Source organism: Embiotoca jacksoni, unplaced genomic scaffold (assembly GCF_022577435.1).
Source record: "Embiotoca jacksoni isolate LCO1_2020_lvr unplaced genomic scaffold, fEmbJac1.0.p SCAF_26, whole genome shotgun sequence".
Classification (NCBI taxonomy): domain Eukaryota; kingdom Metazoa; phylum Chordata; class Actinopteri; family Embiotocidae; genus Embiotoca; species Embiotoca jacksoni.
Window position 1 is genome coordinate 6346096 of NW_027185377.1, and position 21748 is coordinate 6367843.

The 21748-nt window shown below is 41.4% G+C and overlaps 1 protein-coding gene across 1 annotated transcript in view; it reads left to right on the forward strand.

Annotated features, from left to right (window-relative positions):
- Positions 1-21748, forward strand: part of LOC138204833 (disintegrin and metalloproteinase domain-containing protein 12-like) — a 74088-nt gene that overhangs the window by 32355 nt on the left and 19985 nt on the right. The window contains exons 4-11 of the mRNA XM_069160373.1: positions 5422-5500; positions 8881-8957; positions 10358-10544; positions 15002-15067; positions 15735-15806; positions 16186-16355; positions 17419-17503; positions 19441-19589. Of these exons, the coding sequence (XP_069016474.1) occupies positions 5422-5500; positions 8881-8957; positions 10358-10544; positions 15002-15067; positions 15735-15806; positions 16186-16355; positions 17419-17503; positions 19441-19589 (885 nt within the window). The remainder of the gene's footprint in view (positions 1-5421; positions 5501-8880; positions 8958-10357; positions 10545-15001; positions 15068-15734; positions 15807-16185; positions 16356-17418; positions 17504-19440; positions 19590-21748) is intronic.

The window sequence follows — 21748 nt, forward strand, 5'->3', positions numbered from 1 at the left end:
ATGAACAGAAGAAGGAGTTTCCCCGCAGAGCTTGAATTTGAAAAGTAATTTTTGACAATTGACTGACAACTGATCTGGCCTATATTCAGCCACATAGAATCGTTCTATAATGTCCACACAGCAGGGACAAGCTTTGCTCAACTATGTAATTTTCCCCATAGTTCTGACTTTGTCCTTAAATGTTCATTGTGTAAGATACAGGCAGATCCATTGGCAGAAAAAGATTACAATATTCACAATCATGTTTTCATTAGTGTGTAATCACCTGAAAGTATGAATCGTGTTTTCATTACCTGAAAATAAGCCCTTAACATCGACAGAGAGAGCAGGTCCCCTTCCATGGCGCACATCATGTTGCACAGTGGGACAGTGGGTGCTAGATTGGATCAGCTGGAGGAATGCTCTGCCTGTGATTGTTTTTTATGTTGGGTTTAAGTTAAAGTTAGGGTTCAGATTATGTTTCGGGATCCCCCTACTGGCAGTTATACAACCAACCACAGCAGCAGAGAGTTTTAGGTGTTTGCCGTACGACTGATCCAATTTAGCGCTGACCGTGTTGGATCGCTTGTTTCTACAGTAGCTCACTGTCTATAAAGAAAGCCAGTCGCATTTTTCGCGAGTTTTGTAGCAACTGTAAATTCTCTTAGATGATTGGAAGGGGAGGTTGGGGCGAGGGGTGTTCACGGTTGGTTGCAATACACAACCTCACCCCTAGATGTCACAAAATGCTACACGCTGCTCATTTAAGCCACCTGATAACAGTTATGTAGGGAAATCTTTCTTTCCCACAATTGAATTTCTCTTTCTTGTCTTGGCATGCAGTCACATAATCAATCCAACGTTTGTTTTTCCTCCAAGTTTTGATCAAAAGTGTCCCAAATAGTTTGAACGTTCCGCTCTGCTGCTGAGAATGTGTTTTTACAGCTCGTACGTGACTTCAGCTCAGCTCTCCGTCGACCTTTAAGCTTTCACACTTGGTTATTGCCTTAATCACATCACAACTTTACAGTATTACATGTACAATCGTGTGTCACTATCATTGGAAAACCGATGTTTCATTAGCATGTAAAGCTCACAAATACTTTGTCCAGCATGATTGCCGGGACATTCAGGACCTTTCTGCTGAGGTCATATGCAGCATCCACCTACAAATGAGACTCCTTTTTGCTGTTGATTGATTAGGTTCTAACTCCAATTCATCAAGCCTGTTACAATTAATATACCTCACACACCTCTCCGTTTACACTCCTCTGCATTCAAGCAGAACAAACAATGAAGACCACATGTAACGAACACGTGGAATTTGTTGATAAATTTCCCAAAAGATAAATGTTTCAAGGTTATCATGTTCATGTTTTCTCAATTAGACTATTCACAACAGGGAATGTGTTCAAATGGTTACTCCTGACATTTTCTTCTGTATGTCTATATTTTCCATTTAGATAAGACTTAGTGTAAATCCTGGTGTGTCTCTATACAAAGAAAGACAGAAGAAGCTGATAATATTGAACAGAGATATAACATGAAAGAAATGATAATTTAATGCAGGAAGAACAGAAGTGACATTTAGTCGCTGGCATTCAGGATTAGCTTGAAGTGACTTCGTTGTCTTTCTGTCTGCTTCGTCAAATCTACTGACAGGCAAATCTGACTCTTCCCTCACCTGATATATTATTATTTAAAAAGTAATTCGTAGACAGTATGACAAGATGAAATCATGGCAACTGTAATTATGTGTACTTGTCGAACAGACACAGAGAAGTTAACAAATATTGCTCAGATTTCTGTGTTTTAAAATCTCAAAACTCAGCATTATTTACCTCCTGTTTCGTCAGATTTGCAGCAATTGTGGGTTTTTTTTTTTATTTGTTTTTTTATGGTTGTTTTGGTTGTCAGGCTGCCGTCACGTTCCAGTCTTGAATAGCCGGGATGTGGAATCTTGTTGACTCACAGTGCCTCTCCCCCCAGTGTCGACGCCCTGTCAGTCAGACGGAGCCCTGCTGGAGGCCCGTCCTGTGGGTAATGCATTTTAAATGGCGGGGCGCGACCCTCTGTACCCTCCTTTTCCCTGTGCCTCATTAACTGCCCACTGATTGATAAACAGTGAGTTGCTGCAGCCATGTGGCGCGAGTGGCTTGCGGAATCAGACACACGATGAAGCTGGCTGATGGTTCATCGCTCGGCATGGATGAGATGCATCCATAATTGTTGTCAGCTGGGTGGCAGGCAGTGGAGGGTTTCTGTGTGTATGTGCCTCTGCACTTTGATGACTCATTGTAGCAAATAGCATTAAGGGCTCTTTTGTATGTTTTCCAGTGTGTTCTTCTCTTTTTGGTATTTCAATGTGTTCTACTCATGTCTGTTTTAAAACAACATTCAAAGGCATACAGGCTTTGCATGATGTAATTATTCCTTCTGTTCATGCTCTTTAATAAAAAAAAAAAATCCCTTCCTTACATTTTCAGTGTCAGTGATGAGGGAGGAAAAATATACAGTCCTTGTTTGGGCAAATAAGTGTATAAATTGCCGCCTTTTTTGGAGCAAAATCTCCTTTCATGATGTCCACGTTATGTTCCGGCTGTTGACCAGTAACACAAGTAGGGCTTGGAGACATAAAATATAAATAATATATTTTTCATCTGTATTGCGATACACGCTATATAACTGGATATTTTTTAAATCTTCGCTGAAGGTTTCAAATTTAACCCTTTGATGCACACAGGCACACCAGTGTGATGATTTTAGTGGCCCTTGCAAGATGTGTCTGCGGACAAAATCAAATATCACAATAGTTTTCACCAAAAAACTCAATATTGTGATGATATTGTAGCGATTATTGTCGACGCTTTCACAAAATATTGACACAATGAGATTTTTCATCGATGATTATCAGTAATGTGGAGATGACTAAAGGCAAAAAACAGAACAGGATAAGTTATTCCATATCACAATATTACGATGCACAGAATCTAAAATCATATAAAGTCACATCTCAAGATATTGATAGTATATCGATATATTGCAGACCTTGGCACTAATCTGTGGTTTTTTTTAATTTATTACAGTGGTACGAACATAAATGTAGTTCTTGAAGTATGTAAGCTGACAAACACATGGACTGCCCTGTAGTTCGACAGTAACCACATTGTTCAGGTGGACAGAGATGTGGTTTCGTGTTTTTAACTTGGAAAAAAGTATTCGTGTTTCCTGACTGGTACGTGAACCAGTCCTGGATTTGAGCTGAACTGCTAATGTGCAAGTAATGTGACACAGATGTGAGACTTGCTCGGTTGTCTTCATTTTGTCAAATCTACATTGAATGGAGTCAATCTATGTCTTAATGGAGTTGTGAGCAGGATGTGTGTTGGAAAACTCTCCTTACTGATGCGGTCAAGGGTCCAGCCTTTGAGAGAGGCAGCTGAAAAGAGTAGAAATTGAAGGCTAACTCAGAAGCAGCACAAAAACTGTTCTTTGTGTGGAAGTGACCGGTGACCTTGGCTAATATCTTTGCTGTAATCCACTAAGTTTTGATCTGATACCCTGCAGTGACGAAAACCTTCGAGCTTTAATTCTCTCTGTGTCCTTGGGGAAGGCAGTAAACCCCTTGTGCTCATTCATTGAAAGTAAAAAAAAAAAAAAAGTAACATATGGATGACACATGGGTGTCTGCAGCATGTTCCTTCCTGCCCACACTCGTACAGACAAGCAGTGAAGCAGACACATGCATTCACCACACTGGATTGTCTATTGTGGGCAGATGTTGAGTTTGTGTGTCCGACCAAGAGCCCAGACCTAATTAAGACTGAAGAAACACATCATTTTATTTGGCTCTCTCTCCTCTTTGGCCTCACTTTGATCCGATGATTATTACCAGCTCTTTGGCTCCGTGGAGGACGAGAGGGCGGGGAGGCATTGTGTCTCATGCTGACAGCTCCCAAACAAAATAACCCCCCCCTTCCCCGGGTTGTTACAGCTGAAACTCCCAGCTGGGTTGTCAGCGGTGAGGTCAGTAAGAGAACCCAGCTGCCTGCTGAGGTTTGTTCCTCTGCTGTGTATTAGCACCAGCCAACCATCTGTTGATGTCCTGGAGTGTAACACTGTACATGTGCTCACTGCATGTACAGTACACACATAGAGGACAGACACTCTCATACTGGCTTGTACAAATAATGAACACAAATACAGATCCTCATGTTGTAATAATCAACCCGGGAGGAGGGGGTCCGCCTAGTTTTTTTGGATCATCTATTGATTGCCTCCCTGCTGAGTGTCCTTCCCTCCACCAGAGGAAAGAGCAGTGCTCAGTAACCCCCGTAGGTGGTGAGAGGGGCAGCCAATATTATAGCAGGGCTGTGATGGTATCGACGTTTATTGTCTTTGCGGTGAAGAGACAGCACAGCCCAGAGGTTATCTGGTGAATTCACCCCCCCATAATCACCCACAATAGGCCTGGAAAGGCCACAGGAAGCTCTGAAAGGTTTGTAGGTTGCTGTTCCTTTTGGATCTAACGCATAGATCTGATCGAGGACCCGAGGACATGATGAACACCAACCTGTGTCTGCAAGCTGGCTGCACCCCAGGCATGTCAATCAAACCAGACACACCCCCAAACATACATGAGACATACCAAGGCCTGATATCTAATTGGTTGTGAAATTATTTTCAGAAGGACCACCTACACTGTGATCAGAAAAAGTGAATTTAGCAACTGATACCAAAATGACTTGTGGAAAGAATTTTTAAACTTTGTATCCTATGAGAGAAGTTGATGTTTTTTGAATGAGAGACAGAGTTTTCTTTTCGAGCCAGATCCTAGTGGTCGTCAGTGGTATTGCATTTTAAGGAATATCACAATAGCTTCTCTTTTAAGACATGGAGACCCGATCCATTTTTGTTTTGTCTAGGTTCTCAATGTTGACGTACTCTATATTATTTGGTAAGTTTTTATTAACTGTGGTAATTTAGTATATGTATAATACTTTAATATAAAGTTCTTAATATAAAGTTGATCTGTAACCACAAGTGCTTTGTTCACTATTATGCCCATCTACTTATTACTTGCTCATGTCTGCAATGTGAAAGCAAATTATTATTCACTTGTATCACATGGAATAAGTTATGGATTGAATATTGAATATGGAATGCATATTAATTGTAGTTTAGTGGTGCATGCACGTAATGTGAGAGTGGTTATGGAAAAAACGTCACTGCAGCCTTTTTAAAATCTGTTTTGTTTCTTCATGCCTGCAGGTGTTTGGTTCGATTTGTGCTATCCTAAGGCAGGGTTAACTTTTAAAATAACATCAGACTTTTTATCTTTCATGCAGGTCTGACATTGGTGGAATTATGATTGATTTTTTTTTTTTGAAAGCCCCTTAGGATCAATCCTGAGCATTTGTTGTCCTTGTTTATCCTTCCTAGGGGGCTGTTTGCAAGTAACTACACAGAAACCCATTACCTTGAAGACGGCAGTGCGGTCACAGGCCTGCACAACTTCACGGTGAGTTTCTTTTTGTTTTGTTTTTTTGTTAAAGGTGACATAATAAACTCATGATCTTGAATTCGTGAGGTTTTCTTCTGTATTACTACCTCCCCAGCAGCTCCTATGAACTTTGGCCTTTTGTGAAACTTTTCTCATTGTGCTAATATTTGGGTCAGTGAGAAAGTCAAGAAAAATGTATATTGCAGCTAGTCCCACTTTTAAACCACCTGGAATTGGGCAGTCTTGCGCATAAAGAAGAGTGTGTGTAGGTGAGTAGTCCCATTTTGAGCCAGCAGATTCATATTTAATGAAATATAAGGCAGACAGAGGTCAGAGAATAAACTCAGTTTTAGAGAGCAGCTGAAGTGTTTTATAATGGATAAGATTGAAACCAGTCCCAAAAATGGTTTGTTATGTAGATCAGCTAAAAAAAATATTGAATTAGTGAACATCTAAGTGCACTTCTGACTGTGAAATATTCAACACCTGTCATTGCATTTATGAGCCTTATACTTGCTGAATTAAGAGAGCATATTCTTCTAAATTACATCTGTGCATCTTTTAAACAGCTTTGTCTCTAAATCAATGTACTGGTTTTACAGAGACATGCATACTTTTATATATACTTCCATGTATTTTGCGTCAATGCTAAATATTGGTCATATTCATGAAGCTCAGTAGGGTTTTCCCCAGCAAAGTCTGTTCTGCTTTTAAATACAGTGGGTCTTTGAAAACAATCATCCATGGACCCATAAATATCCTGCTATTGAAAGGTTTTTATTTTGAGGTTTGGAAAAAGAAAAGCTATTATAGTGTACCGTGTACTGTAATGAATTAGTTTGATGTGGCTAAACCGTGTGGAACAGTTTTTTAGGCCTTGTAGCTTCCACCAGCACGCCTCATTTCAGGGATTTGATCATTTGCAGTTTGGAAAGCAATTAAACATCTAATTTTCATTCAGTTACAGAGAAAGCATAATATATACTAAACAGCTTGTGAGGTCTGTGTACAAAATGCCAAGCTGACTTAAAGCTGAAATCCACAGAAGAGGAGATTAATATAATTCAATAATGTCCAACCCACGCGGAAAAATGAACAATATTTTCCACATGAGACTGCTGTGAGACCAGAGCTGGACCATCACCGTCTGGGCTCGGCCAGCTCATCAGAATTTCTGCCATTCCAGAGCATAAAGACAATGAAGGAGTTGTAGCAGGTCAGTTCGGGGAGGATTCGGAGACACAGAGTCCACAGTTTAGCTACCTATCAGAGACGGGTGGATAAACGGGTTTTCATTGTTTAAATTCATCCACTTTTAATTAAGGCTGTATAATGTTCTCTGCAATGATAATAATAACAATACGTTGATGCCCTCGTATTGCTGGCTTGTGGTCAACAACTGCCCAAAAAATTTAATGAAAATTAAGTAAAATGGAGGAAAGCATTAAGTAAACATTTGCATTTTGCTTCATCTTGGCATCAACTGCCTGATGGAGCACCTTCGTTGATTAGCTGACTCTGAACTTCTCGACATCTTTGGACCTCCATTCCTCCTCTCATTCCTCTCCCATGACCACAGCCAGCTCTTCATGGGAGGATCTTTTTACTGGAAACAAGCAGATCTTTTGAGACTGATCCCTACTTAATTTATTTGTCCTGCCGGCAGGGAGGAGACTGATATAGCGATCTGGGCAAGGGATCTTTGCGGGTTCAGTTCTGTGTCAAAGTTAAGGTACTGCTGGGAGTGACTTCAGCACAAGTCGGCCCTCTCTCCATTCCCTTTGTCTGCTTTACACCCTCTCCCACAAGTCTACACACAATGCAATAAATAAGTGCCATGTGCTGTAACCAAAGCCATCTACTGGGAATATGAATCACTGCTATGGATATTAAAGTGTTAACTTGGAATAATAAATGTATAGTTATAATAAACAATGTAACGTTCACACCCAGGGTTGCCTCCCACAACAATCAGGGTATTAGTTATTAATCTTCTGCATCTCAAATATGAACGCGTAAGCACTTTCCTCTCTCGTCTCTTTTTCTACAGAAACCTTAGAAACAAAAAGTCTATTCATATCCTTTATATCAATGCATCACAGTCATGATCTCATCAAAGAAACATGAGGTGATAGCATTAACTCAGCGTACTAAATCCAGCCCTGCTCCTCCCCGCTGAACTAAAATTTCATATTCCTTGTAATGCGCTGTCCTGTCTTTGTGCCTTTCTACTTTGCTATAATGGAGTGTTCTTTTTTAGTGCACCACCACAAAGTGTCCAAATAGGTAAAAGCTTTCAAGGCACTGGATCCAGTTCTTCAAATCTTTCGCTAAATATTCCTTATTTACAGACAAAAAAAGCTTATTTTGTTGGGGCACCAGAACATCTTCCAAACACATTGTTGAAATATCATTATGGCAAATGTGTAGGAAAAGAAACTGCCTAATTACCGTAGACATGTAGGAGCACTAGTGTTTATTTGAATGTTTCTGTTGATACATTTCTCTGGTTTTGTGAACCCACTCGTGTTGAAATCCATTTTTGAGGTAAAACTATTCATGAATGCGGCTTTAAATGTGAATTTTATGAACATTTTACTTAAAAATTAAAACAAAATTGATTCATTGAAGAGATTTTTAAAAATTCATATAAAATATATATATATTGGCCCTCAATCTTATTTGGGTAGTGAGATTGAAAGGCATGATTTAGCAATGCTGTTTTAACTAGCTCGTGTCAGAAGTGAGAAAAGATTAATTGGATTATCATTGCAAAATGACTGAGGAAGTGCTGTGATGCAAGATTAAGCAAGGACTCCCTTTTAATACCCGAAAACCCACTGAGACACCGAACATGCAAAATCAGCAGGCTCTGGAGGTTAGCCACCTTGAAGGAGGTCAGACGTTGAAATTTACTGGCTGCTCTCTATATTTAGACGCAGTCAAAAGTGAGGTGGAAACCTCCCGTTCCCTCGCCTTGGAGAACAGGGTGGCAGAAGGACTGTCGGTCAGACCTCACCTGAGCAAAGCTGCCTAAATGTAGCAGAAGGCCTGTTTTTACTCTGAACCAGACACTTCCTCCCCACCCGCTCACCGCTCGGCCTCGTTCAATAAACACAGACTTGATTCACTTTCTTTACTCCCTGCTGCAGCTTGACAGGTGGTCCATGAAAGTGGGTACCTGGGAATGCAGCAAAAAGCAAAACTCAAACTCAGATTACAGCCATCATTAGCCCGTGGTGATGAGCGACAACGGCTTCTGCTAACATGGCAAAAGACATAGTTATTTTGCTCTTATTTCACAGTCATCACCTGGGACTGGTGTGGTTGAACTGTGCTTAAACCTAGACTCATGTTTTGCTCTGTCTTGAATTTAAAATCCTTTTTTGCTCCCCCAGGCAAACTGCTACTACCATGGTGAGGTGGAGGGTCATGCCAACTCAGATGTCAGCCTCAGTGCTTGTGCTGGGATCAAGTAAGTGTCCCACACACTATTTATTTACCATTCATGTCATAACATATTGGTCCAAGGCCTTAATAATGGCTTTGCCAAACCTATTATTCAAATTATTACCCAAACTTTTCACATTATAAACCTCAATCACGGTGTACTCACCAACTTCTTGGTTAAATTATGTTCTGTAGTACATTCAAAAGCTCCATGTGTATTTTTTTTTTCTGTGCAAAGAGGAGGATTATTGGTGATATTCCTCCTGATCACTTTTGGCATTATCTCCAACTTTTGATGTTTTGGATGACGTGGTTAAACATTTGGTTTGTTTAAAAGCTCTGTGATGGCTTAAGTTAGTCAGCCCCATGCCAGTAAATAATGAATTTTGCTAAATAAGTAAGCTGAGATGACATCCTGTAAAAAGCAATAAACTTGACATACTGTGAGGCTTTACACCAGTGAGGAGTTTCAGTGCTGGAAACACTCTGTTTGCATATGTCAGGCAGGAGTAATGGTTGCAGCAATATCATTGGACACCATCAGGAATGTTTTCATAAACCAGCCAAAGATCTACACCCTCAGCAGAGTGACTGAGCTGATTGTGATGACCTTGCTGCTGACCTCGATCTTAATATTTGTTTATTTATTTCAGTTGTTCTGCAACCTGTCTGCACGAAGATAGATCAATAGAACGTTTATTTTGTTGTTGTTTTTTTGACAAAGACTTAAACGTTGCTTGACCTGCTCACTGAGACAAATTGTTCCTGGTTTGGGTTGGCAGCACTCCGGCTCTTTTGGGGGTTGGTTTGGGTGGGTGGAGGTGTGGGGGTGGAGGGCAGAGGGTGGGGGAGGGAGCAGGAGTTCATGTGGTTGTGAATATTGTGCAAGATTTTAAGAGACTCTCACAGTTTCTCCAGACTCACTTTAAATCACAGAGCTGCTGTTAAAACATGAGAAAAGTTATGCTCATTTCCAGTTTTTTGTTTTTATTGTGAGACTCCATGAGAGAGGCTTTGTCATATAAGACAGAAAATACAAAAAAGCAAAGTAGGTCATCTTTAAGAAGGACGAAACAAAGACCCCATCATTGATAAAAATATAAAAATATAATACCACTCTTTATAAAAAAATTAAAAAAAAGGTTTGCCACTTGATCACCGAGTGCTAATTAAAGCTGTAGCCACCATTATTACACCCCATCATATCGAATGATGAGGGCACTCATCAGTAATGGTGTACCATCCTTTCTGAGCATAATAAAAATGTAATCCAATTCAGGACCACTTTTCCTTCAGCCAAATCAAAATGAACATCCTAGTTTCTTGCTGCATATCAGATTATTTTTTTTCTAATATAAGTGTTATTCCAGTATTTAAATCTTTTCACCTCTTCAGACATCTGAGAGCCTCTTCCTCCCTCTGCAGGGGTTTTATATCTCTTGGAGGCAGGTCCTACATACTGGAACCACGTGCTGATCACTCTGACGGGACTCACTGGATCTACGCTGCTGAACACCTCAACTTTGCTCCTGGCACCTGTGGCCATGAGTTCAACATATCGCATCCCACCGCACATGCAGACAGCAGTCCATTCAAGGCCTTCAGTACAAGGGTAGGGATTATTATACTGTCTACATTTGACCTGCAGCTACGAGTTAACTGTCTATGCCGGTGTGACTCAAACCAAAATCTTTGGCCTCAAGGCACCTCTTGTCTTTCTTATACGAAATCAAATCCCCATATCAGGTAGAACAAAGAGAAAATGTATTTTACTGTGTTCTTGATTGTATGTAGTTCAACCGATTTCAACTTCACTGGGTCTTCAACAGGTCAAATTGATCAAACCTGGCTCACTAAAGGCCTCTGAGAATCGATAAAGTATATCTCTGTAAACGCTCTCGTGAGTGTAATCAATAAACCGTTTGATAAATATTTTTCACAGCTGTATTGTAAATTAAATCATTTAAAGAGGGCACTCAGAGCATATTTAGAGGGAGGGGGAAAGGTGAGTCTGTGTGGTAGATAGAGTCGAAAGACGGTGTCATACATGTAAAAAAAACCAACAACAACAGTAATAACAACGATGCAAATAACAAGATGTCTACGGCAATACTGCTAACTAGGCACAGCACAGCTTTTAGCTAAATGCATGCTAACATGCTGATGCTGAACATGTCTAATCTTTTGTTTTTGTTTTTATTTTTATTTTTTCCATCTTACATTTGTGTGTTTGCATGCTAACATTTGCTTATTAGCACTGAACACAGTGTACAGCTGAGACTGATCACTAGTGTTTGGTCATATTCCAATTACTAGAGTTTGACCGGATGGCATTGATAGAGGACAAAATTTGTGGATCACTAGAAGTGATTAAGATTCATTCTTTTTTTGGTAAAAATGTGAAAGAGAGAGTCTGGAGATGACTTTGATTCGGGACACTTTCAAACCAAGACAAACACAGCCCCAGGCCCTGGTTTAGATGCTCACTCTCATGCAGTGTTGGGCAGCAACTCACTTTCACCACACGTCGAGCTAGAGTCTGTTTGACCTGCACACACATCCACACACCCGAACACATGCTCGTTCTTTCCACTCACACACTTGCTAGATCCTATACTATCCTGCTGGCTAAGGGTTCTGCCTTCACACCATGGCCCTCTTTCAACCTGAGCCTCTTTATCCTTGCTGGCCTGGCAGCCTGGATCCTCTCTGCTCTTATCTGCCTCCTCCATAGATAAGCCAGGATGGGCAAGTGTGCTCTAAATGCACCCTATGGCGATTAGCAAGTCTCCAGGAGGACTCAGTGGAAAGCATCACTGTTGTTGAACAGAGTCCAGAGAGTTTTAGAGCTACAGAATAGATGTGAATTTGCAACACATATTTTACAATATAAAACTTCCATAAAACTGAAACTACTACTGGAACAGGAGAATATTGGTTTCTGCTTTCGGTTCCAGTGGATTTATAGAAAATACATTTTCTATGAATGTAACATCCGTCTAAACATTTAAAGCTCCAACTTCTCAGAAATGAAGAAAGTCTATAGGACCGTTTTGCATTTTTTTATAACATAAAAATAAAAAAAAAGTATAGTCTCCAACTGTTCTGAGGTTTTCTCAATCTACACTATATGTATTACACATCAGAAACGATCTACCTTTCCACGTGTAACAGTCTGTTTCAGCCACAAAAGACAAGACACTCTCAAACTCCCATTGGGTTTGGGTGTGCCTCAGTCACACTTTCAATTTAAGACAATAGAGTTTTACAGGAACTCGTGTTGTTGATGTGCAGCTCCTATCAGCTAGCCATCGTATCTCTCTACCCTCCCCAACCCCATCTGACTCTCTTCATTCGGGGCCACTCTGCCAACATACCTCTTTATCTTCAGACCCTCAAGCACGGCACATTGCAGCTTATCGAAGCAGCAGCGCACCACTCGGTGCCCATGTGTAACATGCTGAGGTGAGCTTGCTTGCCTGGCAGTACAGCAAGTCAGGCTTTGTGTTCTTTTCTTTCTTTTTTTTTGGTGTACCTTCCTAAGAAGACCTCTCGCCCCTCCAGTTACACGTGAATGTTTTATAAAAACATTGCTTATTACCTCATCTGTTTTCCCTTTTTTAATCACCAATGCCGTGGTTAATCACCTCTCCTCATTTAGAAGAGATGTTTCTCTTCTAATGCTTTCATCTTTTGCTGTATTAGGATGGGTAGGGACATACAATTTTAAACAAATTGTATGTCATCAGATAAAACAAATTAAAGTTCTCTAAAAAAAAGAAAAAAGAATCTTGTGCAGGAGAATTAAACCCATTTTTCCACACTGGTATAAATCATCAATAAGAGCTTTTCTTGTCTTCTTTTGTTTCTGTTGCCCTCTGTAAGGCTTGTGCTGAATCTTTGCAGCACTTAAGACAAGGGTTGCCACCAAAGCCAGCACTATAATCATCAACAAAAATAAAATTGAGCAATAAAACATCATAAAATCCCTCTCACTGAATAAGTAAATAACAAACAATAATGTGAAAAGACAGAATGTTTTAGCCAGAATCCACATATGTTTGGTCTGTTTCCCACATTGAACTCCATGTGTCCCTTATGAAATGATTGCAAAAAATGAAAATCACTTTCAACTAAATGGAAAGTCCCTCTCATTTATGCAGCTTCATGATTATAATATGTTTACTTCCCCTCCTTTTGAATCCCTGAGCATCTGTTTCATCTTTTACACCCATCTCTCCATCTCTATACGCTGATCTGGTAAATCAGCCATGTTTGTCCACCGCTGCCATCCTTCATCACTAAGATAGAGAACACTGGAGTCTGCGTTTTCCACTTATCACTGCTCATCATCTTTGAAGCGCTATCCCGTCTGAGGCCAGAGCCTCCCCAGGGGTTTGGCCCACATGATTTATCTCTATGCTCAGTGGGGTAGCGAGAGGCTGGGTGTGAAGAGTGGGACCGGGTGGGGTTTCCTAAACGCAATCAGTTTCATTTTGGTCGAACGAGTCCTGCTGGAGGACGGACGTACAAGCCAGCAGTCTGACCTCAAATTCAGAGCAAATGTTGCCACTTAACAGCCAATGTACTTTCCACAGGCGTTCATCGGGCCCCGCTCCGCACACACTCCAGCGCACTAATGGACGCCGTTATATCAGATGGACCCAATGACGAATAGTTCAACAAGTAGTAGCTTCTAACATATACGGCAAAACAAATGACATTTTTAAAGAGGGTTGGAATGAGATTTTTACTTTTTTTTTTTAGATTCTATGTGATCAGATTCTAAATACAGGTTACAATTTCACCTGGTTGACGCAATTCTGCGTCATAACATAATTGTGATTGGCCCCAGTTTTGAAAATCTTTTCTTGGCCCCCTCCCCTCGCCCCAAACACGAGCACCCGGACACACATACACACATTTAGCCTGTGCTGCTAACTTCTTGTCCATTTGCTGAATCGAATTTGAGAAAAGGTTGAACTGCAGAGAAAATAAAATGCCGCAGCCAAAATATTTGCCTTTTCCCAGCATGTCTTCTTCATTGGTAACTTTATTTTTAACATGCACCTTTGGAACATTTCAACAAAGACGAAGATACATTTAACAGGCTTTTACTCAAAACCATAACTGTTATACACAAGGTGGAAAGGTGGTATAAAAAGCTATTGCACTCATGAAAGTTTCTAGTTATGTTACCGGTTACTGTGTGATCTTTGCGTGACAGAGCCCACCCTGAATATTGCACACGGGCCGTTCACCCCTTCAGATCTCCGGTGAACTTTCGGCTAACAGTTGCACCGTGATTAGTTACGCCATCGATGCAATTTTCTGTCTTCACATTCTTTTCAGAGCACAGTCTGATTAGAAAAACTCCAATATTTAAGTGGCAAAAAAAAGAAAAAAAAAATCTGAACTGAGTGCTGTAGTTTTAAATACAAGAAATCTTGGGGACCTTAAGGTGCACTTGAGTCTAAAAAACTGCCATTGAAAAGAAAGCTTTAGCACTCAAAGGCTGAGCAGGAGAAAAGGAATCTTTACCATCTTTATTTAATAGGATTAAAACCTGCTGTTTTTTTGCCCGTGCTATCCACCGCGGCATCATAATGCAAGCAGCATTGTCCAAAAAACAGTGATTTATTGGTTAATAAGCCGCTTCCTGTAGGGTGTTATCAAAGTGAGTGTGTGACCTCAGCAGCTCTTATTGGGTCAGACGTGAAGAGTAGTTGATTGCTTTGTGCTGATTCTCATTTCTGCCGCCTTTTGTGTCGAGTGTAGTTCAGGTGAAAAACTGCACTGAGTGGCCACCTGCTGAATTAGGCTGCCCTTTCCAGAAAAGCTGCATTTAAGTGCTTCCTCCTAATGTCCTTCTTCTTCCCTCTCTGCTCTCTCCTGCTGCTCTTTTCTTTTCGTCTCCTGGTTCTTCCCTTTGTCATTTCCTCTCTCCGTGTCCTCACTCATTTGCTGGTGTTTCTCGCATCCCTGTCACCTTTCTCCCCCCACTTTTCTTCTACGTCTCATTGTTCTTTGCAACCAATTGTTGTCTCTCCTTTCACCAACTTCCTTCAGCATAAACGCCATGTCCAGACTACAACCAAGTACGTGGAGCTGATCATCGTGGCGGACAACCGAGAGGTAAGCCGAGCACGCACGATTTTAACCTCTTCACATTACTGCCGAATCCGACAGGAAAAAAGGCTCAGAGGTCATCTGTTTAGCTTTCAAATTTCCCCTTGAAACACAGATAAGATGAGTCCCCTATTGCCTTGTCCTCACATCTGATGTGTCCACCTACTACTGATGTGTCCACCTACTCATCCATTTCACCCCTTAGTTCCATCTACATCCTTCTTCATCGTTTGACCACTTGACTCACAAATGAGACTGGTGCTTTATGTGTGCTCTGAATAATCTCATGTCTCCGACTTAAGATCTTAAAGAGGGCGAAGAGAAGAAACCAGTCCTCCCCGACATGTGACATTTAGGTCAATGTCACGTGCTTTAGCGGCACAGAGGCTGAATAAACACAGGATATAAGACAAGGTGGTTGAGGTTATCTTTTTAGCCTAAGCTCCACTGAGGAGCTCTTTGATGATAATAGCAGCAGCAGAATTAACATGACACTAATTGTCGCACAGCTACAGGACACCCCGTGGAGACATTTCTAGAGCTGACACAACCTTAATTTGTCCCAAACACTGTCTTTGATGATAATAAACATTCAAGAGCGTGGATCACCTCTTTTTTTTTTCTTTTCTTTTTTTTTTATCCTTGCTTTATTCTGTCTGCTCGTATTGTTCAGTTTCAGAAGCATGGCAAGGACATGGAGAAGGTCAAGCAGCGGCTGGCTGAGATCGCCAATTACGTGGACAAGGTAACAATTGAATCAAAAGAGGGAATGCAGTGTTGGAATGTGATTTATTAGAGGTCACATCAAGCCTAGTGAAAATTAACCGACCTGCGAGCGGGGGCTGATTGGATTATGAATGGATGATCAATTTCATAACTCGGATGTGAAATGTTTCGAGGAGGCCGATGTGATAGATCATGGCTCTGGGTGGCAGTTTAATAAAACAGAAGCAAACGAGGATTAATTCGTATAGAAAGTGGTACGCTGATTTGCTCATCATTTAAATGGACTATTTTATAGCATTTGTGTTTTAATCGGTAATGTGCAGTGAGGATAGTTAAGAGAAATGTTAGTAGAGACGGATGATAGGCGTCGACTTACCGCTCCTCCCCTCCACTGTCAGTTCTACAGGGCTCTGAATATCCGTGTGGCCCTGGTGGGGCTGGAGGTGTGGAGCGATGTGGACAAGTGCCCCATCACCCAGGACCCGTTCACCACCTTGCACGAGTTCCTGGACTGGAGGAAGGTCAAGCTGCTGCCTCAGAGGCCACATGACAACGCGCAGCTAATCAGGTACATCTGATATAGCAGCAGTAACGGTGTTCAGGACACATCTAATGTTTGAGAGCACAAAATTAAATCAAATGCTACGGTAGTTCTTGGAGTGGGTTTTATTTACTCCAAGCAAAATTTTGTGTAATGTTTTGTAGAATCACTGCTGTTTAACTCTTCCTTTAAGCCCACTAAGATACAGGATGTTTTTTTTTTTTTTCATATTCCACACAAATAGTTGTGTTTGACCAAATTAAGTCCCAATTCCTACCTAATGAAACATTTGCAGATCAGTCCTAACCACTTAAATCCCCATGAGGGCAACGATTGTGTTGTTGCGGTAAAGCAACCTGTGCGTTTTCAATGAGCTGTGAGCAAGCGCATTTGTATGTTGGAGAACGAAGCGCTATCTCGCCATAGTTTGAGTTTTTTTGTACCAATTTTTTTTCCCGATTCAGAACGTCACAGTAGAACAACCAAAAACCCACCTGATTTTGCTCTTGACCTGAAGCGCCTTTTGACCTCAACCAGCTCATTACTGAAGTCCATACAGTCGGCACGCTCACAAATTTTGGGCTGCACTCCGATGTCGGACAGGGTTCTTGCTCACCTTCACTGACATGAGCAATTGATGAAATCTACCTCACGTGGACGCGCAAAGCATGTTTGGCCTCAAGTCTGTTGTTCAGTTGGTCTTTCTATGTGCCAGTCAGGCGCTTGGTCGGTCAGCCGAACACTTTGCTCGCACACTAAACTGTGTTGGCATTTAGCGTACAGCACCGCTGTGCCAAAATACAGCCTCGCAGAGCTGCTGACAGGGATGTAGACTCTTTAGTCTTGTTTTTGAATAACGCTTGAGGTGATTTGACATTCAGACCTAATTAGAAACCAATGAAATGTTAACAGGTAATGTAGGAAAGTCTTAAAGTACGTTAGCTTTGAAATGCTAACCAGCTGCCACCGCACGTTTACATTTCCACCCTCTAGTGGTAAAAAAAAAAACCTTCAGGACACCTTCACTGTCAGAAGGGTGAACACCCTCTGTATGCGGGTGATCTAGTAACCACTGTGTTCTCCTTTTCAGTGGGGTGTATTTCCAGGGAACCACTATTGGTATGGCACCCATCATGAGTATGTGCACAGCGGAGCAGTCGGGAGGAATCGTCATGGTATGTTAATGTCCTACAGGATGTACGTGTGCTCAAATACTTTTCGTCCATCTTGACGAAAATAAAAATTTGTGTTGCGTTTTCGTCTTCCAGAAAGGGAGCCAGACTAATTTCATCCTTTCCCTCCTCTTCCTGCCCTTCGCTCTTCGCCTCGTCCTCCACCTCCCTCATGTCTGACAAAATACTCTCCAATTTCTCCCCCGAGTTTCCTGTGTAAAGGTTGAGCTAAGGACTCTAGAGTTGATACGAACTGCGGGGCGCACACATCATTGAGTCTTTTTCCAGGGGAGGGCCAAGTGGAAGATACTCAGTACCCTCTACTTTGTTCTGACATATCAGAGCGTGTATTGATTGCACGAGTGGAAACTTGCTTCTTAATGAGGTGCAACCAACGAGTGAATTTAAGGGTGTAGTATATCGCAGTCTGAATGAAAAAGCAGGGGCATGTCGTAAATGATGACCCGTTACAGAGCTGCAACCCAACACAAGTCATGTTGCATTAGCACTGGTCATGCTATTATTTTATACTCACCGTCTCTGAATGACTGTTTGTCTTGGGGCCTGGCTGGCTGGTAAGGTTTATAGCTAAAGTCCCCAGATGGTTCTTCACTCTTGTCCTCCCAGATGGTAAAGTTGGGGGTCTTGATCATTACGACACAACTGTACAAGACAAGAAGGATTCACCTCCAACCGCACACTCCTCTGCTGGGCAAATCACGACCCCGATGTCTGAGTTGTGTCCCTTCGTTTGCAGAGTACCTTTGAACTCGTATGCTAGACCTTCCCTATGGGTCTCATTGTTATTTTTCGAGGCAGTTAAGTCTTGAACATCCATTCTCAGACATCTGGAATCTCCATTTACCATCCTTGATTGTTAATTTAACTGGTGTGGCAAAACACAACGCAGACGGTGCCATGAAGTGCCCTCTTGAGCGCTTCAGCCTCATCTGTTGGTATCTGGGTTTTTCCAGGAATCCGAACCTGAGGTTGTTATTTTATTTTTATTTTTTTGCACGATTTAGCACTGACAGCTGATGACCGTTACTTTCAAAAGCCCCCAGCAGAGCAGTTCATCAGTCTGAGCTTCACACCGCACAGCGCTGCTGAATAATGCAGAGTGACGGAGGACTCCAGAGGCAAGGTGCTCTGACACACAGCTCTGCATCCTTGAAGAGCTGATAGCTGCCGCCCCTTACATTATTTATCTGGCCTTTTCATGTGTTCATGTTTTACACACCTAGCAAGAAATCCTCAGATAGCAGCAGCTTTCACGCAGTGTGTCACTGTAGGTTCATTTTTACAGTGCGTCCTCGAACACAACAGTCTATTTTTAATTTCTGTTGTCTTCGCTGAATTGTCTGTGTGATTTTCAAGGAGTCCTTTCAAGGCTTTTCTCTGTCTTCCAACCTAATTGCCAGTTTTGCTCAGAGGATGTCTTTATTTGCGAGGATGAAACAGCACATCTGGCTCTGTCAGAGTTTGCCGAGCAAGCTGAAGGTGACAGCCCGCAGTCTGCTTTCGTTTTTCATTTCAGTGCCACAACGTCGAGCAGAGGAAACGCTCTGATAAGCACAGATCCAACAGAATTGTTTGTTTAATCTTGGCAGTATGCAATTACACTCACATGTATTGAGTAATGTTTCTCCAGCGGGTCCTTTGGGGAACAACAATGTGGCTTGCATTACCTTTTTTTTATTATTATTTGGTACTTTCCTCAGAGTGTGTAATCAGAAATGTCTGGTCTTAATTAGCTATTGGTATTGTTGCTGCGACAAAACCGTAAGCTAAGCACATTTTACTATGATTATTTATTTTAGCATCATGTCTAGCCTAGAAATATTCAGATAGAGCTGGCTCATAAAGTAAAAAGGTGTTTATTGGTGAGGTAAAATGACACGTTCCGTTCTCAGGATTAATAAACGTATATATTTTTGTAGGACCATTCAGACAACCCCCTTGGTGCTGCAGTTACTCTGGCCCACGAACTTGGACACAACTTTGGAATGAACCATGACACACCAGAAAGGGGGTGTGGCTGCAGAGTGACAGTGGATCGTGGAGGCTGCATCATGACACCTTCAACCGGGTGAGTCACATCTCAACAATTAAGAGTCAATACATCTACATGATTCCATATTCCTTCCTGCAATATCCAGTATTGTCTGAGGTTTACTTCAGCTTGTTTAACTCCACTTTCAACTCCAAAGCCATCTAAGATACATCGTGATGTCAATCCATCATTAACCTTAAATTAATTAACTCACTTATTAAGTACAGTCAGTGTCTTTCAAAAACACAGATTGTGATCTTCCATAAACATTATTCCACGTTTTCCATTTGCAATTCATTGTCTGTTGAACGGTAAGCAAATAATGCCATTTAATTGTTGGTCCATCGGGTTTATGGCAGATTCAACAGCTGTGCTAATGTCCCGAGGCAGTATGACTCATTCTGAGTGGGACGTTAATGGTTCAGTGGCAGAGCATGGCCAAAACAGCGCAGAGACACTAATACTGACACAGTTTAGGTGATCTCCAGTAGACTAAAGAAAACAGGGCAGGAAGTGTGTATTGCACATGTGGGACAAAAAAACTGAGTGTGAATGTTTGAGTGAGATATGACACAGCAAAAAAAATAAAATAAAAAATAAGGTTATATTACATCTACCAACATATCACAACTGAGTTGTAGTTATTAAATAATAACTCACCATGAATTGTAATAGCCAACATGTTGAAGTAGACAGAGCAGATGCACAGGATGTTCTGGGTGGAAACATCGGGGTATCCGTTCCAGCCGAGGTCCAGTGGTCTGTGGGAGCCTCAGACTGGTGTTTACGCTGGAAACATCCCTCTGTATTTGGTTTGGACCAGACCCATGAAAAATACGGTAACACGACTCTTAATTGTAGACCTAGAAAACAACACAGCAGCAAGATGTAGATTTCTATTTAAACCTGATTGAGGGCATCCCCGGCCAGGGACTTTGCCAAAAAAAGGCAACACAGTGACCACATAAAAAGAGAAAGAAATTGTTGAAACTGTCATAATGCCTCTCCCCTTTTTACGGGCAGTTAGAGTGATGCTATTCTTTGGTGTACATGCAACTTTAATGTTTGAAAATCTCTCTGCAGCTCCAAATAAATAGTTAAATACCCCTGAAAACGGTTTAATATACAGTTTTTATGTAGGGAAATCTTACCGCCTCTCCCTTAAACTGAAGTTGTATGTAGCAGTGATGAACCTCTCCAAATGTGAAAGAATAAAAGTTGTTTGTACCACACTTGGATTGGAGAGAAATAAAAATAAGTCATGAATATTTTGTGTCTTGTTCTGCTCTCCACAGAGACTGTGTGTGTTTTTTTTTCTTTCCAGCAGACAAAAGAAAGAAATGATCTAGTCCTTGGTTTCAAAATAATCCCCTCTACTCCTCCTTATTTGCTCCATATTGCTGCTGTGCTGTTAAATCCAGGATTAAGGAAGATATACATTTAAATAAGGATGGTTAGGAACTCTATATTTCCTTTTTCTGTTTCTTCGGTTAATTTCTGGGTCAGCACCATATGCTTCTCCCTGAGGCGGTACGACATCTCCTGCGGGTCCGGCTCAAGCCTCTCGCAGTTCCACGCTTTTAAATGCCATATTGCCACTCACACACAGGCTTTGCTGCAATCACCTCAAATGTTGAACGTTGTTATAAAATTAACTACCTTGTTTTTCTCGTCAGAAAAAAAACTTTCTTTTCATACTGAATGCCTCTGCCAAAGGCCAGGCCTTAAATGAGTTGTGACAATAGCCCCACTGATTATCTGCCCCTTCATTCTGTAATTGAAACAGTTCGCAGTGTTCGCAGTTCTGTTGTTGTTTGTTTTGATGGATTTCTTTCACTTTAATCAAATACAGCACAGGATTTAAAAGAATACAAGAACATTGTCGCTGATGTGTACAGAGAGATACCCTTTTAGCTCTCCTGGCCTTGCTGTGGCTCCAGGAATTAAGTAAAGGAGATAATGAGATCCAGTTCATCATTATTATACTGGCGTGGGGTATTAGGCATAGTTGTTTGGGGGGGGTAAAACAGCAAGCTGTCCCAGTGCCGGCTGCACATCTGCACCGAGCACTGCTTGTTCTCTGCTCACACTCGTCACAGACAATTGTTGTGTCCCCCTCTCCATCCATCTCTCCATCCCCCCCATTAGCTCTAAATGAGAACAGGCTGGTGTTTCTCATCCTTCCAGATAATATC